The 26,242-nt window shown below is 41.4% G+C and overlaps 3 protein-coding genes across 3 annotated transcripts; 2 read left to right on the forward strand and 1 right to left on the reverse strand.

Moving 5' to 3' along the window:
• Positions 1-9,181: 9,181 nt before the first annotated feature.
• Positions 9,182-11,899, forward strand: marcksl1b (MARCKS-like 1b). The gene is made up of 2 exons (XM_073463288.1): positions 9,182-9,473; positions 10,456-11,899. The coding sequence occupies exons 1-2, from the start codon at positions 9,387-9,389 to the stop codon at positions 11,023-11,025; spliced, it is 657 nt and encodes a 218-aa protein (XP_073319389.1). The 5' UTR covers positions 9,182-9,386; the 3' UTR covers positions 11,026-11,899.
• Positions 11,900-14,903: 3,004 nt separating this feature from the next.
• On the forward strand, positions 14,904-21,834 carry LOC140994002 (probable histone deacetylase 1-B). The gene is made up of 12 exons (XM_073463568.1): positions 14,904-15,005; positions 16,025-16,137; positions 16,728-16,845; positions 16,938-17,012; positions 17,427-17,565; positions 18,751-18,892; positions 18,986-19,078; positions 19,167-19,275; positions 19,379-19,759; positions 19,872-20,027; positions 20,110-20,155; positions 20,933-21,834. Exons 1-12 carry the CDS (start codon positions 14,957-14,959, stop codon positions 20,958-20,960), a joined length of 1,449 nt encoding a protein of 482 aa, XP_073319669.1. The 5' UTR covers positions 14,904-14,956; the 3' UTR covers positions 20,961-21,834.
• Positions 21,835-22,147: 313 nt separating this feature from the next.
• eif3i (eukaryotic translation initiation factor 3, subunit I) lies at positions 22,148-25,887 on the reverse strand. The gene is made up of 11 exons (XM_073463383.1): positions 25,777-25,887; positions 25,252-25,344; positions 25,047-25,134; positions 24,842-24,907; positions 24,569-24,718; positions 23,994-24,121; positions 23,580-23,690; positions 23,291-23,380; positions 23,073-23,146; positions 22,767-22,859; positions 22,148-22,652 (listed from the first exon to the last, which is right to left on the reverse strand). The coding sequence occupies exons 1-11, from the start codon at positions 25,777-25,779 to the stop codon at positions 22,571-22,573; spliced, it is 978 nt and encodes a 325-aa protein (XP_073319484.1). The 5' UTR covers positions 25,780-25,887; the 3' UTR covers positions 22,148-22,570.
• Between the last annotated feature and the right edge of the window lie 355 nt (positions 25,888-26,242).

A 26,242-nucleotide genomic window follows, 5' to 3' on the forward strand; every position in this document is an offset into this window, starting at 1 on the left:
GCCACATATAAACAAAGAAAAACAGTATGAAATTTAGTCGTCCTTGAAGGTCTGTCTATTCAGTTTATTCAGTCATGAAAACAAAGAGAGTTTGTTTTATTTAGCAAACAGACTTTAATACATATTTCACAATGTGAGTTGACCCATGAAAAACAAGTTTTAAGCAAGGATGGTCAAAATCAAAGCAGCAGAGACCAAGATATCCTTAATTTTAGTCCATTGTATGGGTGAAGCCCAAAACCACAGGATCCTACAATTCCCATAATGCAACTAAATACTGTCTTTTAATATTATGATAGTAGTAGTACTACTTATGATGAACAAACTGAACTTCATGAGTGAAATGGATGGAGTGCCGCTTTAATATATATATGTATATATATATATATATATATGTATATATATATATATATATATATATATATATATATATATATATATATATATATATATATATATAAAATGAACTGAGCTAACCTCCCACATTGCATTAGCTCATGTTCTACATTCTTTACAAATGTTCACAAGTGCAGTGTCTCCTTCTTACTCCTGTTTTCTCCTTCATTTCCTCGAAGCTGCCTGCCCGCCCGCCATGCATTCATGAGATAAACACAAGAGAAAACACAACAAACCGAGCCTAAGACTCTCATATTTTTGGTCAAAGGAGAATGCACAACCCCAATTTTTTCTCTCACATTCCTGGTCTTCCCATTCCCCTACTTTCCCCTGACATTCTCTCATGTCTCTCTCAGGATGGATGGAGGAAAGCGAAGGAGAGAGGAGGAGGCGGGAGAGGAAAAGGGAGGGGGTGGATGTGTTGTTCAGTTCTGCTGAATGTGCTCACATGTATGAAAGAAGAAGCATTTATTTTAGGACTCTCGCGTGGGTGTACACAAATTTGAAGCACACACACGCACACACGCACACACACACACACACACTGGGGAAGTGAGAGCTCACAAGCCCAGAGATAGGCCTGACCTACCTTTATATCAATCTTGTTTTTGAAAGCTGCTTGAAGGATGCTTTCCTCTCAAGCTCAAAGACTTTTCCATATACCTGAATTCTCCAAATCCATTACACGTTACCCAACACACACACACACTGACACACACACACACACACACACACACACACACACACACACACACCAAAATCAGGGCAAATAAAGAAAAAAACACATGAACCTCAAGAGGCGGGAGGAAAAGGAAGAAAAAGGCAAATAAAAAGCGAATAGTTCACCTCTCAGCAACACATCGCACAATAAGTGTCCGTGCTGTTGTGTCATATTGTGTCAGCATTGCCACAACGTTATTATCCTGTAGAAACTGTTGTCATGGTAATAAGGTCACTGGCATGCTCATATGTCAAAAGAGATTTATACTGGGCTGACACCATTTCCAGTGCTGCATGTGCCAGGCGTGTGTGTGTGTATGTATGCCTGCGCGCGTGTGTGTGTATACAGTACGTTACACAAAGACAGACTGGGAGGTTGAGTCTGGTAATTTCCTCGCATGGGTGAAATTCCACATTTGAGACAAACTATGCTTTATTTCCTGAAAACGTGGGCATATTTTAAAATCTAACATTATAGCAATACTCTGGAAAATACTGGAAATTTTCATATGGCTTAAAAAAAAATACCTTTAACATCATTCAAGCAAAGCCAAGCACGCCTCCTCTCTATTACAGCATTTACACTGTGATACATACACACCTTCTCTAGGGAATTCCCCACAGGGATTCCCCCTCTCTGACCATAAATCAATGAGAGATGGAGAAAGAAGAAGTGGACAGAAAGTGAAAGTAAAATGTTGTGTCTATGCTTGGAAGCGTGATCCATTGGTCTAAATGGGTCAGTGATAGTATTTGGTTGTAAATGGAAAGTCCCTAACACTTCCCTGGAACTGCTTATTAACTTTTTGGTTTCAGATTACCACTCAGTAAACCAAAGTCCTTCTCAGTAAAGTCAGGCTTCTTCTTTATCACTCCATTCAACATGTGACCTACTTAGCTGATATTTAACAGCACTGGTGTACCACAACACCCCACCTTCCCATTTCCTTGCGCCATTGTTGTATGCCCCCCGACTCTGACCCCCCTTGACCCCCAGGGCCGCTCGGTCAGCTCAAAGCTAAAGTCATGATTATTTTGTTTCGGCTCTGTATTTGTCCAGCGTGGACAGCTGTCAGCTCAAACGCTAAGCCATATGCTATCTATTGTCCCTCCACGAGGTCTGGCAATCAGTGCTTATACGACTGAGCGAGCACTTAAGAGATATTGACCACAGCGAGGCTGACTTTGATTAAAATGGCTGATTAGAATCCAGGGCAGGGACTGTATGCTTCTCAGAAAAATGTACTTAAAGCTGCACTAGAAGAAATTCAAACACAGAATTGTAATATTTACAATATTAATGACGTAATAACACAAACTCAGACATATTTATTTTTTCCATAAGTGAATAAACAAGCTGTTCTCAGAAGAAAATAAGGTCTTTAGAACACTGTTTGGAGCTAGAAAGGTGGCAGGGTCCGCCACATATAAACAAAGTAAAACAGAATGCAATTGTGTTGTACTTTAAAGGTGCAATATGTAAGAATTGACTTGTCAAAATCATACTCAAAACAAATAGGGGGCAGTATATCACCAGTGTAACTGCTAACTGCTGTGGACTGTAGCTGCCCTTAGTTAGTTAGCTCAGTTAGCCGTGCAGCTAGCGGTTCCGACCAGGAGAGTTGTTTACACTGCTAGCACAGAAGCTTTGGACTAGCTGGTTAGCATGCCAGCCTTAGTAGATATTTCTGCAACACGATACATAGACATCTTAATGTCACAACTGCTCTTCACTCAATGTTTTCAATTCAATTTAAATTCTTACATATTGCCCCTTTAAATGTTTTGTTTATGACGACAGCACCCAGAAATAGTACTTTCAGCACTCTCTCTTCAGTGATCAGCTCAGTTTCTCTTGATTTATTACCCATAAACCCTTTGCTACGTCTTCTCTCCCCCTCCAGTTGCTCATCCATAGGGTGATGAAGCGCAAAACAATGGAGCCTTTGGGAGATCAAGCTCACCCACAGCCCAACATCCAGGAATACATACACAAAGCTTCATTGACTGCAGCCAGACAAAAAGAGAGTGAGGGGGTGGGGTCTGGGATCATACATAGCTTAAAAGGAGTAGCTGTGTGGTGGGCTGACATGAAAATGAATTGCCACGGGATAAAAGACACAGGACAGGTAGCATTGCCCCAGAGACGAAGTCAGCATTCCTTCGCCGATCAGGCCAAAGCTGTACGACGAACCTCGGGTGACGACCTCTAGTCATGCGATCAAAGAGTAGTAGTAGGTCGGGTCAAAGGGTGGAGACAACTTGGATGTCCCCCTGAGGCTGAACAGTTTAACATGGTGTGACAGCAAGCAATGGAGACAGTTAAAGGCTATGATTGGCTCAATTAGACTTGGCTCAAGAGGTAACAAGTTCCTAATAATGCCTTTCCGGCAGTTTGAGGTGGTGTTGAATGACTGGCTCAGGCTGAGAAACTAATCTGATATCTGCTCTTTGAAGCTTTAATGGAGTTAATGTGTTTAGTTTTGCAAAGCACGAGCACTCAGGCGAACAATCTGCTCATCATTTAAGCCTGGACCATCAATTACAGATCATACTATGCAGTGTCACACCCATAAATACATACCGGTTCAGTGAATATGACTTCATACTTTCAAGTTTCCCCACCTTCGTGATCACCATGACACCACTACCTGATTGGGAAAGCACCAGCACACCCTGACTCAGTGAAAAAAACACACAGCCACGAGAGAGTTAGGTGACTTCCTCAGAGGCAAGTTAAATGTCATCGATTGTTTACAGCGTGCCACTGACAAATGTGTTTATGATTCATGCAGTAGTCCTCAACAGTCATATCATAAATCATACAATGATGAATTCATAATAACAACAATATGATGGGTAACTATGTCTGATGATATCTTGTTTCTTTTTGCACTATACCTTGCATATTACACTGATATTGCACATATTGGAGATTAAAATGAACACAACTGAAGAAGCTAATGTTAGCTTGCTAATATATTACCCCTTTGGACTATGATGTACATGCTGTTTAATGACACAATAAAACAAATCATAATAAAAAATACCTCAGATGATAACATGTTATGCTGATAAAGGTCGACTGAATGATTAAACAGGCTAGTGTCAGTTACGTTAGCATAATCAGGTATTTCCCTGTCATGCTGACCTAGATGAATACTACGAACTCTTAAAAGCACATGTTCCTTAAATAAATGAAACACCTACATTTATAAAGAATTAAGCTAGCAGTTGCTAGGCTCATACAGTAACTTCCTGTTAATATGAATGAATACTTTTGATTGGACAGCGCTTCAAACGTGTCTTAGGACAAAATGTACACATTACTGGCAAAAAACATGCCTTAAAGGGGCTCTGCTGAACTTTTGTTTTGTGCTTGGAAGCCAGTCGTTTGATTATTTTCGCTGACTCCATTTCTAAACTAACGTTAGCTGCTGTTGCTCTCTGTTAGCGGAGCAGAAAGAGGCACTGGGACGAGGCACTTGAGAACTTGCATAAAGTCGCATCCTTTGGACTGTTGCGGAAAATCCGACCTGGATCCTTAACAAAAAAAAAAATCCACAGTCTAGCAGCATTAAGAAAATTTGATTTTTGAGTCTCATTTCCAACTCGTCAAATACTGACGCTTTGGGATTGTAGGATGGGTCAGCTGCCAATCCGAATGCGCCAGTATTTGACGAGTTGGGAATGAGACAAAAAAATCTACTTTTCTTAGAAATAGGACCTTTAAACAATGACAAAAAGACAGGGAAGTCCTCATTTTTTACGTCATGTTACAATCAGCTCACATATGGCCAATAAATTATTGATGAATGTATGTTAATTGCTATGATTTTTTACATAGGGCCCCTTTAACTTAGTTTTTTTTGTTGGTGAGCCCCTTTAAGTTCTAACATTGCAACCTGCTTTGGTAAATCACTAGTGTGAGTCGAGCTAGTAGTCCCTCCATCCTTAAATATGACTCTTCCTTTCCCAGTTCTCGTCACTGCATCGTTTTGCACCATGTGTTCTCCACCTCTCTGGTGGAGCTTTGTATTTGTCGTTGGGGGGTTTAACAGTTGTTTGATGACATCTTATCACATCACCTAGCCACACCTAATGCTATCACTCAGCTATCAGCACGTCATTCCGTTGTCTGTCACAGCCTCTTCCTCTGCCTGTCTTCTTTCTCCCCCACCGTCCTTTTCTCTCCATCTAAGGCCTCGGCTGTATCATACAGATCTGTAACCCCCCTCCTCTTCTCTTCTCCTCCTCTCTGCATTCCAACCCTCGGCGCATCTATATGAACTCTGTCACAGCTGATGCCCTCCTTGCTTTGTGTGTGTGTCTGAGGGTGCATAATGTGTGTCTATGTATGAAGGATCGCTTCTCTGTGCCTTTCACCCCCTGACGCTCACTGGTCCCATGACAATGCTTCCCTTATATGCACATATCACACAGATGCACATGTGCAAACACACACAGACACACATCACACAGAGCAAAGTGTCAAGTGCAGTGATGAGGAGATGATGAGCCCTGCGCCTCGTCATTGCCCTCAAACGCTGTCGTCAGTACCATCGCACAGGGTCTGGGATTAACGGAAGAAGGAGAAAGGAGCACTTGATGTAGCACCATCTGTAAAAGTTAACCATGATGGCGTCTCTCTCACCGCCTCTCCCCCCGGGGCTGAGTTACCTCAGGCAGGCTGAAGAAGCCCATTCACAGTGGAAGATGGCTTGAGGAGACGGGAGGGCCTGCGTGCCAGGCATTCCACAGTACACAGTGGACACATTATTATGACATTTACAAGGCCAGCTAGATAGATACAGCGTGATACGTGTGTGAGAAAAGGTTGTCCTCCCAGTGTGACTGCTATGAATCGAGCACAGCCAGGGCAAACCACAAAGTAACAAACGGTGAAGGGAACTAAAAAACAGACTGTGATGCACTGAAATACATTCAAAACTGAACAACACGTTTAAACACACTGCACTGATGTTAATCGCATTTGGATGCATATTAAAACAATTCAGTCCGGAAAAACAGCAATAAAATCACTTCTAACCTACCATAATAATCCTGTTTGCATCAGTGACGAGCTGCTACTTAGTTATATTGTAGGAGATGTGTAAGAATAACAGAATTTTGTGAATAATATATGAATAATTTGTGTTGTCTGGCCCTCGACCCTGACAATGCTCCTCAAAGCAACATCCATGACAAAATGATTCTTAAAGGTTGACTTCTCAGAAGAGTGGACGCCGTTATTGCAATATATTAATGGTTTGATATTTTTACTTAGCACTTAGTTTCTTTAGTAACTCGTGGCCAAGAGTTAGATGAGAAGACAGATACCACTCTCAGATCAGTGTGTTACATATAAAGCTACAGCCAAGACAAGATTAGCTTAGGTTAGCATAAAACAAGAGCTAGTCTAGCTCTGTCGAAGACAACTAAATCTGCCTTCCAGCAGTGAGTAGTGACTCCTACATCGCTGTGACGCTGCTTAGCAACCAGCTGAGAATACCAAAAGTCACCACCCCCGGCCAGAAAATAGTCCCTTACGAAATCCCCCATAAACCATAACTTGTCGTTAACAAAAGAAACATGATGTGTAAATAAGTAAAAGGTTCAGGTGGGTAGATCTTTGTATTAACTGAGCCAGACTGGCTGTCTCCTCCTGCTTCCAGTCCTTATGCTAAGCTAAGGTAACCAACAGCTGCTGGCTGTAGCTTCAAATTTAGCGCACAGACGCAAGACAAGACAAGTCTATCTTCTCATCTAAGAAAGTGGATAAGCAAAAACTTCAAACTCCAGCAGATCGTTCCTTTAATATGAATGTTTTTGGTATGAGATGTTCAACAACAACACATGGGTGTAATGTCCTACTGTCTATGTTACAGTGAAATACTTATTTTGTGCTTATAGTGTGCTTATACTTATTTTGTACATAATCCCATTAATAAGCCACATGAATAAGGCATTCACAGTTTTATATAAAGTAGTATTTACTGTATAGTCTTTACCATATAGAAAGAAAACTTTCACATGGGTTGTGTAATACTTGTATTAAAGTTGTAACTGCATTATAAACACATTTCTTATGATTATATAATGTGGCTCCAATGTAAGAGTGACTTCTGTTCAGCTGCACTGATTTAGATGAACTTGATTAACTTACATGCGGAGAGCTGATGGATTTAACATCAAGATGGGCTGCTGACACGCATTCCAATGTTCCCAAGTCTCGCAAAATCAATTACTGCTGATTGGTCGCAGTAAAGATCATTTGTGGCATTGAACACTGAAGTCTTTTCCTTCCATAACTGATTTTGCGTAGCGTAAACAGCTGTTGCGAGGAATGTGTGTGGGAGAAGATGATCAGGTGGAATGTGCATGCTCATCACATTGACATATTTTGCTCCTGGTATGTTGTTGACAAGCGGAAGTGAACAACAGATCTAGTCATGGAGGCCATGAGGAGACAGCGTGACACACTATTAGTCCCAACGCTGCTCCTGTTCTCCAGTCGGACCACCACAAAAATTTGTCCCCGCGTCCACAACAAGAGCACAACATTGAACAATAGATTTAAACCATCATTCACCATTGTGTGACAAAAGAAGGTCCATTTTACTGTTCAGCTGCTCCTACTGGCGGGGACGGATGGACAGTGAGGGGAAGATTTGCTTGTAGATGCAAGAAATTGCTTATCATCATAATTTACTATTAGGAATTATTGCCATGGTAACTGGCAAGCTACCACTGATAAACCAGCATGGTAGAGCATAAAAAATTCAACATTTTATCTGAAAAGGTCACATACATGTTACCGGTTGTTAATGTCATTGACGACACATTGTCATATGAGGATGAGTCATGGCTGTTGCAATAGATTTTACTGAAGCTCTGAGCAAGTGCTGAATCAGACTGTGATTTAAAATGTGCATCTGTTGGCATCTACGTGATACTGAAACCAAAAGAGTCTCGCTCTGAAATGTCCATGCTTGCTTTAAAAAATACCCAAAAGTGAAACTGTTGCAATGGAGGGCATTACTTCATGCAGTGAACTGAGACAGTAACAGGGAACTAGAACCGAAACGATCAGCTGACTAATCGATTAGTCAATCAACAGGAAATTGGTAGCCTTTTCTCATATTTTACCTTCAGTTCCAGGGAGTTTTTAAACACAGGAAGAAAGAAAAGAGAAGATAAAAGCTTGCTGTTTGAGGGTTTTCCTGAATATTTTTGAGAGTTTGGGACTTTTGGTAGGGCTCTAAATAAATCCTCAACGTGCATTTTCACAATTTTCTGACATTTTTCAGATGAAACAACCGATCAATCAATGGAAAAAACAATCTACGGATGAACTGATAGTGATAATAACCGTTAGTTGCAACCATATAGTGGAAACTCATGTCATTTTTCACAAGGTATCAGTCACTCTGGATGCTGTCTCAGTAATTGCTACAGTGAATAGAGTTGTTAGAGTAAATAGACCAAGCTTTAAAACTGATTCATTAATTCCTTTTACAGATTTAGATGTTTACACCAACTTCTATGATTAATAATATTACTCATATAGAGTGTAGTGGGGAAACCCAGGTCCTTGTCTACACACACTTACATAACCACCCATGCAGATACTGTAATAATTAACTATTTATTAGTCCTCTTTCTTTCCTTATTGACAGCAAGATGTTTCCTCGTCTTTGACTGAACACAAAACAGAATGAAATGGACACATGCAGACTGATACAAGGAGATAGAAGAAGAAGAATATAGGAGAGAATATAATCTGATGTAAAACATGTTCACTTTTTATCCTGATGCCATGTCAGTGTTGTTTTTTACTCACATGCCTGTAAAACAGTGAATTCAATGGAGCTAAATTGGTTTCATTGCTGGGGGTCCTCTGGAGGGGCGGGGACAATTAGGGAGTCAGGGGTGATTGGCCAGAGCTGGCTAGACTTGCCCTTAGACTGCGCGCTGATTGGTCAGAATTCTACAGGTCCCGCCCACGGGTGGCGCCTTGAACCTGCTGTATGTTGAAGGGTTGCGTTCAACCAGTGTTGAGTTTAGAGGGTCTCTCTCTACCGGGGTGACAAGTCCGAGCACAGGAGCCACCGAGGGGACGTAGCAGCCGTTAGAAGAAAAAAAGCCACACTTTTCGTCGCTTCACCGCTGGATACTAACTCGACCTGGGGTTGGATTAACTTGAAACCACTCTTTTTTAGTTTTTCTTTTTAATTTGCTTTAGAAGACACGTAAACTCACCGAAGACAATGGGATCCCAGGCATCCAAGGGAGATGTGGCCGCGGAGGGAAACGCTGCTGCCGCTGATGCTGCAGCTGTGAAAACCAACGGACAGGTAATTACACCCAGCAACGTCTCTTTTACTCTTTCACAAACGAAAGGGGACGAGTTTAAAATGATGGAAGTTTAATTTCTCACACGAAAACATTTGTTTAAACTAAATTCAGTCGACGCTGAATCGATGAAACTTGAATGTGAGGACGTTTTGGGGCAGGTCAGGTGGGGCTCTTAGCATCGCTGCCTCCCGCTGCTCACTGAACAAGCCCCCCCCCCCTTAAAAAAAACTACTAAAATGAGCTAGCATGTTGTTATTTATCTCGGTTGACGAGTTGAGTTCAAGTTTAAAAAGCAAGAGTGTGTTTTTGTGACTGAGGTCTCACCCAAAATCCGCACAACGTGTTTGACAGCGGCAGGCTTAAAGGGGGAGGGGGGCTGCTGGAGCGCACGTAGGCACCCAGTCTACTCCTCCCTGTTTAAAACCCGAGCCTGCCGACTGTCACCTACTTTACAGATAACACATTTGATGGGATGAGTCACACTTACTCATATATTTGGTACTTTAGTCCATTAATGTGTCATTATAAATGTAAATTGATATAATGTGTTAATTACACACATCAAGTGACAGAAAATAGGCTTCACTTTCGTATAAATTGTGGTATTAAAAATTTTAAGGCTGCTTATTTGAGTGAAAACCGTCAATTGCAAGTGTTTTCATTCTTCCATCGATGGGCTCCAGTCTCGTCTTTGTTGAGCCGATGTCTGTCTGGTACCTTAGGCGGTCCGTGAGGCGCTACCGCCGCCTATCGCCTGATTAGGGTACTGCAAGGCGTCGCCTCCGAGCCGGGCGACACGGTGGTTAATTGATGAGCACGACGATGCTCTGCGAAGAAACGAGTAATACACATCTAAAACCGGTCCTCTGTGTAGTTCATGCATGTGCAGAGAGGTTTTTGACTGTAAACTTGATTTTCTGTGTGAGAAAGTGAAGCTTTACAAACCCGTGTCTCATTCTGTGAAAACCTGTTTTTTTCCAGGAGAATGGACATGTGAAAACCAATGGTGATGTCTCCACAAAGCCTGATGGGGACGCTGCTGCCACCAATGGCTCAGCTGAGGCAGCCAAGGAGCCTGAAGCGGGCGCAGGAGGCGACGCTATCGAGCCGGCGCCTGCTGCAGATGGAGAGGCGGCCAAACCTGAGGGCGAAGCTGCCGCTAAGGAGACCCCCAAGAAGAAGAAGAAGAAGTTCTCCCTGAAGAAGTCCTTCAACTTCAAACTGAATCTGAAGAAGAGCAAGAAGAGCGAGGCTGTCAAGGAGGAAGCGGCTGCCACCACCCCCGCCGCCGCCGCCACCCCCGCCGAGGAGAAGCCTGCCGAGAACGGAGCTGCTGCTCCTGCAGAGGAGGAGAAAAAGGAGGAGGTGAAGGAGGAGGCTCCCGCTGCTGCCGCTGCTGCTGCAGCCGAGGCCCCAAAGGTAGAGGAGGCGCCAGCTAAAGAGGAGGCCCCCAAAGAGGAGGCCAAGGAGGCAGCTGCTCCGGCCCCTGAGGCCACGAAACCAACAGAGGAGAGCAGCTCGACCCCCGCTCCCTCTGAAAAGAAAGAGTGATTGTACCTTTAGCTCACAATGAACTGGGTGAACTGTTTTTCAAGAGAGAGAGAGAAAATTTAAGAGTATATATATATATTTATATATATATGTGTATATGTATACATATGTATATGGATATATGTATATGTAAATATATACACATGTATGTGAGAGACTCCTTTGACGTGCCACTTTTCGTCATGATAACAAGACGACAGACTAGATTCACTAGATCACTTCCCTGGTTACTGCTCGACATCTGGACCTGGACTGAGTTTTAGGCTGTGGGCTGGTCGCCATGTGGAAAATGGATTTTTAATGGCTAGAGTGCGAGCTAATGACACCATGAAGTATAGACAGATGAAGGATGGATGGAGAAGGAGGGAGTCAAAGCATCTTTTCCCTAAAAATCTGCAGATCAAGATGCCTCCTTGCTGAAGGAATGAAGCTAGATGAGATACTAGGACACCACCACCACTTGAAATGACTGTTGAATAGAAAAAAAGAAAAAAAAAATGAAATCAGAAAATTAAAGAGACTCGCCAACTTTTTACATTCCTATATTTTAACCCAAATTTGAAGTATTTTGTGGTGTATTATAGAGAACCATCTTAAAGATTCAGAGAAGCTATTACTTGTTTGTTTAAAGAAAAAAAAAATAGACGACTTTGATTTTTACCTTACTATGAAAAAAAGAACACTTAAGCTTGCTATGTTCACTGTTGCGGTTTGATATGAAGCAGAGTTGTTTATCTGTCGTGTGTGAGCCTGAATCTGCTTTGTCTCTGTAAATACATTGGACTGATTTCTGTTCTTTATTTTGCTAATGTTGACAGATGTTACTGGTTTTATTGTAAAGTTGATAATGGTAAATAAATGTTGGTTACCTGCCCGTTTATGTGTCTTTATGGTTATTCACATCATGCATTACATTGTGTTACATAGTGTACTGTAATGAGCCTGTTTCCAAGTGTTTATAGCACTGTAGTGTCAACTAACACCCGTTGGCAGCGGTCCAGGAGCAGCAGAGTTATATTACATTAGAGATACACAGTTTATATTCATCTAATTATTGTAATAATAGAAACTGAAGAGACACTTTAAAGGCTGATGCTCCATTGACCCTGACATTTTACATCCTTTTAAAGTCTGCACTTATTAAACAAATGAAACCATGAAGAAAGAATATAAATTGAAGCAGCTACGGCATATCCTTCTATATTTGACCTGAAAATACAACTTAAAGCCTCACAATGAACTTTTGAAAGAAGTAATAATACATTAGTTTTACAACTGAATGGTTTAATTCATAAGCAATAAAGTGCAGCCTTTGTCAGTTCAACACACACTGGGGTTTTACTGCTACAGCTGCTGCTTAGTGTGGTATGAGCTGTGCTAACGTTAGCAAACTTTAGCTAGATTTTGCCATATAACTAATTTCTTAACTCAGTTTTCCACTTAACACTACAATCATGAGACAATGGTCTCCTGTGGTTACAGTTGCTGTCATTCAGCACAAATCACATAGTTGTGCTTTAATATGACATCATAATCAAAAGGAATCATCCTTATTCAACATGTGTAATAAAGAAGTTTTTGACTTTCACGTGGTTACAGTAAATAGTAAGACACCTGCACACTACAGTGGGGGTAATATGTTTTATTAGTGCTGTATTTGCATCAGTTGCAACCAGGAAAATCTAAATAGGCCACACTTTGACATCAATAAAGTTTTATTCCACTCATTCATGTAATTATTAGCCATTATTGGACTGCCACTCACACTGGCTGAGCTGCAAACGAACAAATGAAAGGACACTAATGAAACGCCACAAATGAAAGCGTAAGACCAGAATTTCAATCCATATGAGATCCGGTGACGCTCCCTCCACACGTCACTTGGGTCACTCTGTGACAATAAACTGCCACATGTTTCTAGCTGATTGGCTTGGAGGTAATTGAACACACCAACACTACGTGTTAGCTCCAGTGACCCCTGGCCCTCTATTAGTCTGAGATCAGCACCATTACCTCCGCCCTCCTCCTCCTCCTCCACCACCACCACCAATCTCTCAGCCTTCACATCCACAGTATTCCCTCCATTTAGAGGAGCGGTCCTTCTCTGGGTGAACTGACCTAGTTCACATGGTGATTTGATGAGTTGAGATCTGAGCTACATTTGGACCCAGCCTTCAAACAATTATGAATTATTGAAAGAAAGCTGTAGCTCCACATTGATACAGCTCTCTCCTCTCCAGCAAGATGAATATTAAACCTCAAACAGATTTATTTTATAACAAGTGTCTTTAAATAACAAGCAAAATCATAAGAAGCCTGAACGGTGTAAATCCTCCACATCTTTACACTGTACGCTGGCAGCAGCAGGCACAGTGAGCTGTGAATTATTCATGTCTGCACCACAAGGAGTTAACCTTTCCAGAGAATATTTACTATATTTACCATTGTTTTGTTTGCACGACATACTATACATGAGATCCTGTGAGTGATCCGCTCAGGGGTGCAGCACTTCTCATTCAGCAGCAACAGGGTCTGCAGAGATTTGGAAGTTACAGCCAGACACCAGTGAGCGTACACTGACACCTGGTGGCCATCATGTGGAATGACACAAGGCTCATCACCTTTTGTTTGGTTTCAATCTGCTCCAGTCATTTTGAAGAGGCTGGGGTGATTGCTAAGCCTGCTGCATCAATATGCATAATCAGTCTCATTGTATACAACAGTGTCAAACAGGACAATGAGCACTGACTTGACCCAGTTTTACATCTCATGCATCATTCAAATGATGTTTTCAAGTGTGTTTTTAAATGTGCAGGAAGGCTAGAAAATGCATTTGTACATGTTAATGTCTTAACTTTTTTTTTTTTGTACCTATATTAGATACATCTGCTTGTTAATGTCATTATATCCATCTAAACCCGTTACATTAACCTTTTAGGGCTGACTTGTGACAAATTATACATTTAAGGCATGGCAGGCAGCATCAAACTGAGGCAGGCTAGAGATTTTAAGTAATCAGCAAATCAATAATAAAATAAATTTTAAAGGTGCACTATGTAGTTTTGGGAAATACCAAACCTCTCCTGATTAATTTGAATCAGAAGAGAAATATCTTCACTGGCTGTTTTTTTAATGCCTAAACAAACTAAATAAACAAACTGACCCTAAAGGACAACACAGTTTCATACTGTTTTACTTTGTTTATATGTGGCGGACCCTGCCACCTTTCTAGCTTCAAACAGTGTTCTGGGACCTTATTTTCCTCTGAGAGCAGCTTGTTTATTCGATTATGGAAACAATATGTATTTCTGAGTTTGTATTATTACCTCATTGTTAATATTAAAGTTCTGAGTTTGAATATCTTCTCCAAAACTAGATAGTGCCCCTTAAAAAAAATAAAATAAAAACAGAAAACAGACACAACAGATAATGGTGTTACTGGTGAGGTGTGGTTGCAGGATGAAGCTACCTGTTCCACAACCTGTAGAAGTGGAGTCTTCTCTTCTGAATAACTTTGCTTTTATACAACATGTGTGAGTGTCATCCTTGATCACAATCAAATGGACTTGACACTGAACTCTATTGACTCATGACCTCCCTGCAGAGGAGGGCAGCACAGAAGAAGTTGTTAAAATGTCATCAACTGGTTCTCTAATAAACTAATTTTCAGTTGTGGACATTACAAATGACCTAAACCTATTCACCTCGCCTCTACATCACTGAATGAAACACAGCACACTCGTGCAGCTGTACCAGTCTAGACACTGTCTGGTTGGAGCTGCAGCCTCGGCGGTCGCTGGTTTGTAACACCGGCACATCCCAGTCGGGCGGGGAGAGCATCTGTGATTGGCTGAGAAGAGCTCAACGCGAGCTCCTTGGTGGTGCAAAAGAGGAACCGGTGGGCACGGAGCAGTGGGGTAATTGGTGTAAAATGGCGCTGTCTCAAGGAACAAAGAAAAAAGTTTGCTATTACTATGACGGTAAATATCCAACATGTGCTGCTCGTTTTATCAGTGATAGATGTAGTCTCGAGTGCGTGAATATGTTTGAGAAAATTGACATGTATTTTTTCTATAAGTGTGCCGTGCGACCAAGCTAGCTAGCTAGCCGGTGTTAGCGTGCTAACGTTAGCTTGCTCGATCGGCTAACTAGCCTGTTTTAGCTACACGGTGCTTAGCTAACCAGATGTCAGGTTGGACCTGCACGTAGTGTTACATCGCCCGGCGTTCATCTCAGTTTCAGTGTATGCAAAAACCGGTCCGTTTTTCATTAAAACATATTATGATTTGTGCACACGAGGTAATTCGGTCATTCTGGGTACTGAGGAGCCATGAAGCTAACCGGTGCTAATCACATCACTGTCCCCCCAACTTCATATCAACTTCCGAGAAGTGGGGACCGCTGCATCGTTTGACAGGCTGATTATTGAGCGATGTCTTCGTGCAAATGAGTAAAAATATTAGATTATAATGCTTTTCCCCTTTTTGTTGTGCACAAGCACTTTAAATAAAATGCTACATATGTAAGTGTAGAAATGACAAATTAAATGATCAAATTATTTGCGTAAACGCTCTTTTTAAACGTGGTTATTGTCAGGCTTTCTAATGTATTTACTTTATTTCTGTCATTGAGTGTAAAAAGTAACTAAATCCAATGAGACGTCTGCTCATTGACTCCTGTATGTCAAACTGTACGCTGTTGAATATGTGGCTCAGGTGTCTTATGAGTAGTTAAAGCTACATCTCATCTCTACATCTCTCTTGTGTTTTTCACTTTTTTAATGTCAGGCCATGTTAGTGTCACTGTGTAATGTACCGTTGGAGATTGTGTGAACTGCTAGGTGGATCAGATGTAGGGCAAATTGAAGACTTTCAGAAAATTGTGAAAATTGAATGGAGTTTGGTATGAAGTTGTCTTCGCACACGGGAGCCAAAATGCATCATGGCTGAAGGTTTTTTGAGCAAATGTAATGTTGTCTGGGTAATCTTTTATTTCCTAGGGGATGTGGGGAACTACTACTACGGCCAGGGTCATCCCATGAAACCCCACAGGATCCGCATGACACACAACCTCCTTCTCAACTATGGACTTTACAGGAAAATGGAGATCTATGTGAGTTCTGCACACAAACCCCCAACACTCAGATCTATACAGACATTGTATGTGTCATTATGCTGCCACAAGAGGAAAATTACACCATAATCATCAGAGCTTCGACTCAAACCATTTTTCTGGTCTGGGATCACCTAAAAAGTTGCCTGATTGACAAATGCAATGGAACGGGTGGTATGTAAGAATTGTGCAGCATTTTATTTATAGTGATTAGGTATGTAATGTTACACATTTTCATCATGACCCATTTGGTACAGGCTGTCGAGGTCTGTATGCAGCGTATTTGAGTTTGATGCAGCCCAGAGGTCTACGAAGTACAAGTCTTATTAGAAGCGCAGTTTAAATATAGTCTACATTTTGTATGCGGCACGTGCGGAACAGAAATATAGAAGTGTGATTTCCAACCAGAAAGTGCTGACAGTTTGTTAGCTGCTGACTGTCACATAGGAGTTATTCATACTTGTTTGGCTGTCTTAGACCTGACTAATAAGACAGACTTTTAAATTAGTTGCTTTCAAATAGTGATCACTGATAAGTAGTGAAGCGTCAGCTGTCACTTTCTCCCTAATTATCTTTCCCTCCATTTCCAGAGACCACACAAAGCCAGTGGTGAAGAGATGACAAAATACCACAGTGATGACTACATTAAGTTCCTGAGGTCCATTCGACCAGACAACATGTCTGAGTACAGCAAACAGATGCAGAGATGTGAGTGTCGTCTGGTTTTCTTTTAATGTACACTGAAGTATTCTCACTGTCCACATATATTACATCTTCTCCTCTTGTTCTTATGCTCACAGTTAACGTCGGAGAGGACTGTCCAGTGTTTGATGGTCTGTTTGAGTTTTGCCAGCTCTCAACAGGTGGATCAGTAGGTATGTTATTCCAGCCACGCCTCCCATAATGCTCCAGCTGCACCACTTTCATACAGCAGTGACATTTATGATACAAGGCAGGGAACTGGAAACAAATCCTTAGTATAAGCCTCAATTTAAGCCTAAATAGTGGTTTTGAAACGTGTCTTAAATTTGGATGAGTTTGTTTTTGATTATGGACTCATGGTAGTCAAACTAGAATAATTTCCTGCCCTGTGATGGTCCTCACTGCGGAGAATATGTCAGAAGATGCTCAGAAAATCTGTATTGGATTACAAGAAGCCCATTATAATAACATAATGTTTAAAAGCATACAAATGAACAAGTTATCTCCACTACACATTAATTAATAGTAAATAACTACAGTTGTATCAAAATCCATTGTAATTGTACTCTGCTCATTCCGTCCTCTAGCTGGTGCACTGAAGCTGAACAAGCAGCAGACAGACATCGCCATCAACTGGGCCGGCGGACTCCACCACGCCAAGAAGTCTGAGGCCTCTGGTTTCTGCTACGTCAATGACATCGTCCTGGCCATCCTCGAGCTGCTCAAGTAAGCTGCTGACTTCTTTTTGTATTCAACCATCCTGCCTTTTACCCATCTGTTGGGTTTTAGTTCTTTTGGGCCGCCAAGAGAAATTTAACACATACGTTTAACATATGGATTAATGGGATTCTATTTAAATCACGCCATATTCTATATTGCCGCCTTTTTCATATTCTTGCTGTGTTGATGTCTTTTGAAGATGCTAATTAGAGCCTTGTTATGCTCACCTTTTATCAATCAATTATATCTTAGCAAAACAAAATGGTCGGTTGATGTTTGAGCTTTTGGCCCATTTGTTTTGCATGGACATTGATTTGGTTTTAGATGGACACATTTTCATTTTTCTGTTGTTTGGATAAGTAGATATTAAATGCATTAGAGATTCTTGTATACCAGGAATTAATTGTCTTATCCATTTTAATGCATGAAGAAAAAAAACAGACTGAATTGCTTTGTGAAAGTGCTTACTTCAGCTAATTAACCTTAAAGCCATATCGTCTTGTGGCAGCTGACTGTTTCCTACCCTGATAGATATCTGGTAGGGATGCACCGATCTATCTGCTGAATGTCAGTATCAGCCAATATTCGCCTTATTACCTGCTATGAGCCTACTGGCAATTAAGATGACATTCACCAAAAACAGTTTCCGATGTCTGTCTGATGGGTCAAATCAATTTTGCGCTGGCACATTCATGAACTATTGGCTCCTGACATTCATGCAAATGTAGGTACTGAAACCCCATTGAGTGGGTGGTTATACAGCCGACTAAATAGGCTTTTGAATCAGTTAGTGTAAAATAAAATCTTCTTCGTCTGAAAGGTGAAATTAAAGGTTGTTTCATGAATTTGTATAAACAAATTTGTAAACTTTGAAAGGTCATGTAATCAAGTTCTGAATGAATTTTAAACAATTTCTTTTTTTTTTTTATGAAGATCTTTGTTTCCCTGACACAAAAGGTGGAATAAATCACAATAAAAACAAAATGAACAACAACAGAAGGACATCAGTATCTGCATTTGCCAAATATAATAATTAAACATCAGCATCAGTCCAGAATTTCACAATCGGTGCATCTTTAATATAAAGATTATATAGTATAGATTATATATAGATTTGTGTCTGTGTTATTTTCCTGTCACATTAATGTAATCAATATTAAGTTAGCATTAACTGAATCTCTCTCCTCTTAGGTACCACCAGAGGGTGTTATACATAGACATTGACATCCACCATGGTGATGGAGTGGAGGAGGCCTTCTACACCACAGACAGAGTCATGACTGTCTCTTTCCACAAGTATGGGGAGTACTTCCCTGGCACTGGAGATCTGAGGGTTCGTTAGTTTGTTCTCTTTTTCCTTTAAAGATCATTGGAGTATCTTGTGTGTGTTTGGGCTGTTATTCATTGATCTCTGGGATGTGTGTAGGATATCGGAGCTGGAAAGGGCAAATACTATGCAGTAAACTACCCACTGAGAGACGGTATTGATGACGAGTCCTATGAAGCCATCTTCAAACCTGTAAGTGCTTTTATTTAAGAACTGTCTAATCATCACAATAAGACTCTTTCTGAGCAGCGTTGTTAATGTGTGTGTTTGTGTGTGTTAGATCATGGCTAAAGTCATGGAGATGTACCAGCCGAGTGCTGTTGTGCTCCAGTGTGGAGCTGATTCTCTTTCTGGAGACAGACTGGGCTGCTTCAACCTCACCATCAAAGGTAAAAACACATTTCACTCTCCCAAGACAATCCTCAAAGTGCTTTTCTTCTTTAGAGAATTTAATGTGTGTGTGTGTGTGTGTGTGTGTGTGTGTTCTTCAAGGTCACGCCAAATGTGTCGAGTACATCAAAAGTTTCAACCTGCCCCTGCTGATGCTGGGCGGTGGAGGCTACACCATCCGCAACGTGGCACGCTGCTGGACCTACGAAACTGCAGTAGCCTTGGACTGCTCCATCCCCAACGAGCTGCCCTACAACGATTACTTTGAGTACTTTGGACCCGACTTCAAGCTTCACATCAGCCCGTCCAACATGACCAACCAGAACACCAACGAATACCTGGAGAAGATCAAGCAGCGTCTCTTTGAAAACCTCCGTATGCTGCCTCACGCCCCTGGTGTCCAGATGCAGGCGATCCCAGAGGACGCTCCCCACCCTGACAGCGGAGACGAGGATGAGGAGGACCCCGACAAACGCGTTTCAAGTAAGAGACTTGTACAGATTTAGACTGAATCAAAAGAAAATGGTCACGCTAAGAGACCAGGGATGTTAATGAACTATGCCTTTTTGTTAACGATGCGTGTTGTGTGTTTCAGTCCGGGCCCACGACAAGAGGATAGCCTGTGAGGAGGAGTTCTCTGACTCTGAGGATGAGGCGGAGGGGCAGGGAGGAGGCCGCAGGAACGCAGCCAACCACAAGAAGGCAAAACGAGTGAAGAAGGAGGATGAGAAGGAAGGAGAGGAAAAGAAAGGCAAGACTTGTTCACAAGTGGAGTTATTATTTGTATAAGAACAAACATCTTCATAATCGCTCCTGTTGTTTTTGCTTACTAGAAGTGAAAGAGGAGGAGAAGGAGGAAGAGAAGATGGACACATCAGGGTAAGAGAATTGCATTCAGTAATCTGCATCTGTTCTTATCTGTGTGGTGTAGCTAAATAGCTACTTATTTATTATTATTATTCTTACAGCTATTTATTATTACTTTATTATCAATTAATCTGCTGATTATTCTCATGATTAATCGAATAATTTAGTCTATAAAGAAAAAAAAAAGATGTAATTTAGTCTATAAAGAAAAAAAAAAGATGGGAAAAGTGTTGGCCCCCCAGGGGGCCAACTGAACAAATCCAGTTTTCATAGGCCAGGGTATATCCCCGGACCAGTCGCCAGCTCATTGCAGAGGCTGCCACACAAGGTGCCAACTGCACCAGGAGCAATTTCGGGGTTCAGTATCTTGCTCAAGGATACTTTGGCACATAGCTCAGTTCCGCACAGGGGAGCCGGGGTTTGAATCAGCGACCTTCCGGTCACTGCCGATACTTCGGCATGTAGCTCAGTTCCACCCAGGGGAGCCGGGGTTCGAACCAGCGACCTTCTGGTCACTGCCGATACTTCGGCATGTAGCTCAGTTCCACCCAGGGGAGCCGGGGTTCGAACCAGCGACCTTCTGGTCACTGGTCACCTGCTCTACCCACTGAGCTACAGCCACCCCTGATGTGAAAAGTGCTCTTAACTCTTTTATAAATGAAGAACAATGATAGGATGGTTAACATTGATATATTTGTACACGAGGATTGGTCAAAGCATCAGTGTGGGTCCTGTAAAACCCTCATGGTCAAAGCTGTTGAAGATTGACCTTAACTGTTTGTGTTTCAGACCAAAAGAAGAGGTGAAGACAACTTGAAGTCTTGCACATGGAGAAATGGATGGTTGTACTGTTGTCCTCGAGCCCCACTGATTCCTCTAACTGTCCTGCTGTGACGATGGGACCTTTTTTGTATTCCTGTTTTATTATGTGTACTTATCAGCAAACCTGGCTTACACTGTATTATTTGCATTTGCTTCCAAGCTCAGTGAAGCACCAGTTGAGTGGTTGTTGCGGACGCAGATCTAATCCTGTTTCTGTTCTGTGTGCTGAGAGTAAACTCCACCAAACTGGAGCTTCATGTAGTATTAAAAACAAATGCCATGACTCCTCCTCAGCTGCTGTGTGAACCAGGTCTGCTTCAATGTGAAGAAAACCACCCAAGTTGTTACTGTTCCTATCATGGCGTTTCACATTTAAACAAGTTTGTGGGGCACGTGTTACAAAACCTGCAGAGACGTAGATGACTTCTAAAGTCTAGTGCTCACATGTAAAAAAGGCTTTTCTATTTATGATACTGTTAGAATAACCAGCAAACTGCTGTTCAGCTCGCTGTGTTTATTTATCAGTGAATGCATGTTTAGAACGATCTCGCCTTTAGCATGTACATATTCCAGTCCCTGATATCAGCTCAGTAAGTTATTTTAAATCATGAACAGTCTGTCCCTTTAACCCGCCCCTCCTATGGATATCTGGTCAGTGTTTTCTTCCTGCATTGTTTGTATGAAGTATGAATGAATGGTGTGAGCTTCTGTTGGGAAGTGAATGACTTGTTTTAGATATTTTGTACCATTATACATAAAGATGGAGTGAGCTGGTTAAATGGCCCTCTGTATGTGGTTGTTTGAAGTTCTTTCCTTGTGAAATGTGCATTATCATAACTTTGATATAAAAAATAAAAAACTGATCCACATTTTTTCTCCTGAGGTCATTTATACAATATTGTTATACAACTGTACTTCTCTGAAATTGTATTTTCAGAGTGATAGTTTGGGATGTTTGGTATCCACTTGCACCCAAGTGTTTCAAACAGCGTACTCTTCTATATAAACTGAGCAAAGTATCAAACAATTTCCACCACGACAAACTATGGCTAAGTGTAACAATCTTACCGTCAATAACATAGGATTTTATGCGTGTGCTATAATTTTTTTCTAGCAGGTGTTTGTTTTCACACTGAATTATCAATTGTTGAATGAGAGTAGCATAGATCACACAGACACGACTTGTATTAAGTAATTTTATTGTAACTTGTGGTGGAATGGCTTACAATATATCAGGTCAAACTCTACTGATTTGTAGAATTAGATTAAATAAACTTTAAAGATCCAGGGTACAAAAACTGCTTCTGATCCCACCGACAGTTTTCAAGTGTTTAGAAAAATGACTTAAAAACAACACACTTGTTACTGAGATGTAGTCACCTCTTCTGACCACTTTTCCTTTATTTAAAGAAATGTTTGACAAGTATACAGGGCAAATTTAATCACTGGCAGCAGAAATCTTTAATTTTGACCTGTATGCTGACTTTAGATCAGATCGGATGAAGGGTCAGTAGACTGGAAAAACACTTTAGTCCGTTATTCCTTCTTCCTGACTGGGCTGAGTGTGATGTTAGCTGAAGCTGTGGGGTTGAGGAGCCTGACTGTTTACGCCTCCAGTTCAAAGTCAAAGTACTGTGGGTCAAAGTAATGAATCCTAGTGTATCCGTCCTCTCCTCCACTGCTGTAACTGTAAACAATAACCACAGAACAAAACGTTGACAGTGATGTACAATAAGTCATTTTTTTGATGAGACTACTTACATTTTAGGTCAGTGTATTTCCAAGTATGCTCATCTCTTACCTCTTGCCATCGGGGTGGAATGCCACACAGTTGATGGGGCCGAAATGACCTTTGACTCTTCCAAACTCCTCTTCATAGGCAGCGTGGAAGAACCTGAGCATAGAGAAGAAAGTCAGGTTACCACTTTAAAACCTAAAAAATGTTGACTCTTAACGTAAAGAATTGTGTACATAGTATACATTTAAATCTAACCTGTGCAAAGCATAATGGAAAATAACGCAAAATAATTGCATCAAGGCATGAAGTTTATGTGGGAAGGAGGTTCTTTCTTGACTTCTAATCACCCTAAGACACACTTTTCCTCACCTGGCCTCAAACTTTCCAATCCTGGTGGACGTGGTTGTGACCTCCATGGCCTCCTGACCGCCTCCCATCACCACCTGAATCACACAAAGTGTTCACAAGTTAGTGAGGAGATGCAATTTGCCTTTGTGAAACATTTAGCTGCAAATAAATGTGTACATGGTAAAGCTGCTTAGCACTAACTGGTTTTATTTGGCATTACTTTGCAAGTCTTCACTTACATGATCCATAATGGGGGAGATGGCAGCTGAGTTGACAGGTCTCTCTGTCTTGAAACTCTTGATGTGATCCAGAGAAGCAGAGTCAAACAGCTGAGGGGAAAAAGAAGACACACAACACAGTAGGATATTAAAACAGAGTAAATCACAATACAAATCTGATTATATAATACATGGATTATAAATACATGCCAAATTATTACTATTGTTTTATACAACAAATACAGCAATCTACTGACAAGCTGTCAGGTTCTGACTGTGCCAAAGGGCCAGCAGAGTAGACGGGTCTTACCTTGGCACTGTTGTCCTTGGAGGCAGTGATGAACATAGTGAGATCCACTGATGTCTGGATGTCATTGATCTGCTTGGTGTGCTCCTTGATCTTCTTCATGATTTCTCCAGACTGTCCAGAAAACACACATGCACAACATTCAGCTTTGAAGAAAAAAAAAAAGTCTCCTCTTGAAGCCAGGCTAATAAATATCTTTGTCTGAAAGCTCACATTTGAATGCTTTAATATATTCAGTCACTCTAATATATTGATTCATATTTGCTACAAAACTAATAATGTTTCTCATTTTAGTTGATGTAATGTTTTGGACTTCATAATCAATATCAGATGTGTTTACTAGTATTAAGCCCTGCAGCCAGTTAACTCAGTTAATTCCATCCCCATATGTTCCCAGACAGACAGTGTGTGTCCAACCTTGGCGCTGAACTGGTTGATCTCTCCGTTCTCGTGGCCGGCGATGACAAACTCTCCCAGAGGTCCCCACACAGCACTGGTAATCTTGTGGTCGCTGCAGGGTATCGACAGGTAGGGCTGGTTGTCCTCTGTAGAGGGAAACGGAGAAACTCACTTATTACACCACTGAGAGAAGACTGCTGATCAATATATTCTCAGACAGCTGAACTGTGCAAAGGTAAATACATTCGGCTAAGTTTTGTGCAAACTGAAATATTGCATTCAATAAGATTCATTTCACATTTGAAAAAGTATGATTTTTATCACCTTGTATGAATTTGGATCAGTAAATAAGTATTTCTTGTTCCAAAACATAGCCACAAATAAGTTACTACTTAACTGCAACTAGGAGAAATCAAAGAAATCGAAGTTTTTTTATAGCACGTGATCTGACAAGTTAAACAAACAAACAATTAACTCCAGGCAAATGCTGCTAAAAGCCGGATGTGGCTGGCATGTTTCTTCAGTCTGATCAACAACTTCCTGTTCAACTAATGAAAGTGGCAGCTGACTAAAGTAGTCTGTGTGGTATGTACCAATCTGCTGTGGGTCCCTCAGGTCAAAGAAGTTCAGGAAACACTGGTAACCCATCTGTTTGTCTGTGGAGAACATGATGATGTTGCCGCTGAAGTCGAAGCCGCACGTTCTGACAGCAGAGTTGGTGTGGAGCAGGGCCAGCTGTTTACCTGTGGGCACAGAGGGACAGAGGCACAGGTAAGTAGATGTAGGATCAACCCCAACCTACTACTTCAGTTAGAGAATTGACACTAGAAGTCTCAACACACTCGGTTCATCTGTTTTTTACCTACCTGTCTCACAGTCCCACAGTCGACAGCTGTTGTCTGCTGATCCTGTCAATACGTTTTTAGTGTCCCCTGAGAGAGCATACATTAAGGAGTCCAACATGTATGACACCAGCAAAAAACACAGCACAGGCAACTGAACACAAGCTCAGCCATTTTATTTGTCTAAGATAAAACAACATAAACACGAGCATTTCTTGAAAAAGGATACAGTCACAGTCGACACACCACACGGCTCCTGTGTGTCCATTGTAGGTGCCGAGCCTCTCGCCATTGACAGAGTACCACACATTGGCTACCTACAGTGGGAGAAATTACAACATACAGGTCTAATTAGTTAACACCAAACGATCCTAAATGTGGAATAAAAAATATGATAATGGCGTCAATACATATCTTATGAACTATAAACTGACCGTGTCTTTAGCCACAGAGAAGAGCAGGTCTCCCTCTCTGTTGTACTTGATTTGGGTGATGGACCTCTCATGGCCCTGGAGCAGGATAGGTTTCTGTGGAGAGGAGGCAGTGCACATCAACATCTGGACGGTCTTACCGATCTGGTCAACTAGACGTGACATCAGATATCCTTTCTATTGAGCAGGCCACTCACTTGGGTGTTATGGCGTTTTTTTTAAATAAGGAAACATATTGGTGCAGAGGTCTGTGATGACAAACACGCTGTTAATGTGAGGTTTACTTATTTATCATTGAATGAAGGTACAGCAACCCAGCTCTACCAGCTGTCAGGTACCGGTATCTTGCATCACCCACATAAAGCAGCTAACAGTAGCCTAACGTTGGCTAATTGGGAAGCTAAGCTAACGTTAGCTTTATAGCTAAATATGCTAGCTAAACTGGAGCTCACAGTCTCGGCAAGAGGAGGAGCATTGTTCTGAATAATATATAACTCGCAGCAGACTGTCACTGAGGAATATACGAACCATTTTTCTCAGTTAAGTGTCGCCACTCGGTCCAGTATACTCAGTGCGTCTCCCGTAAAGACAGAAAAGATGAACACTCGTGTTTGAGGCGCCGGAGCCGCGGCGGAAGAGGAAGGTGGCTTACTTCCGGTGTCAAACGGCAAGATGGCGCCCTCTGACGGTAATGCCCCACTGTAGCACGAAGTGAGTGTCGTGATAATGATAATCCACCCCATAACTTCTTATTAAAGTACCATATATTTTCAAATTTATAATGATGTAATTAAGGAGTTTTAATTAATTTAATTGTAATTATTTGCAAAAAGAAATTTTAGACGTACATTAGCTTATAGCTGGCTAACTCTGACACGCAAAGATGCTGTGAACTGTCCCTGTCAAGTACACAAATAAATACATAAGCACTGCAAAACGTCAACAAAACAGTAACACTTGTACACTGACATGAAAATATACCAACAATAATTAA

The sequence above is a fragment of the Pagrus major genome, chromosome 3 (genome assembly GCF_040436345.1).
Source record: "Pagrus major chromosome 3, Pma_NU_1.0".
Classification (NCBI taxonomy): Eukaryota; Metazoa; Chordata; class Actinopteri; order Spariformes; family Sparidae; genus Pagrus; species Pagrus major.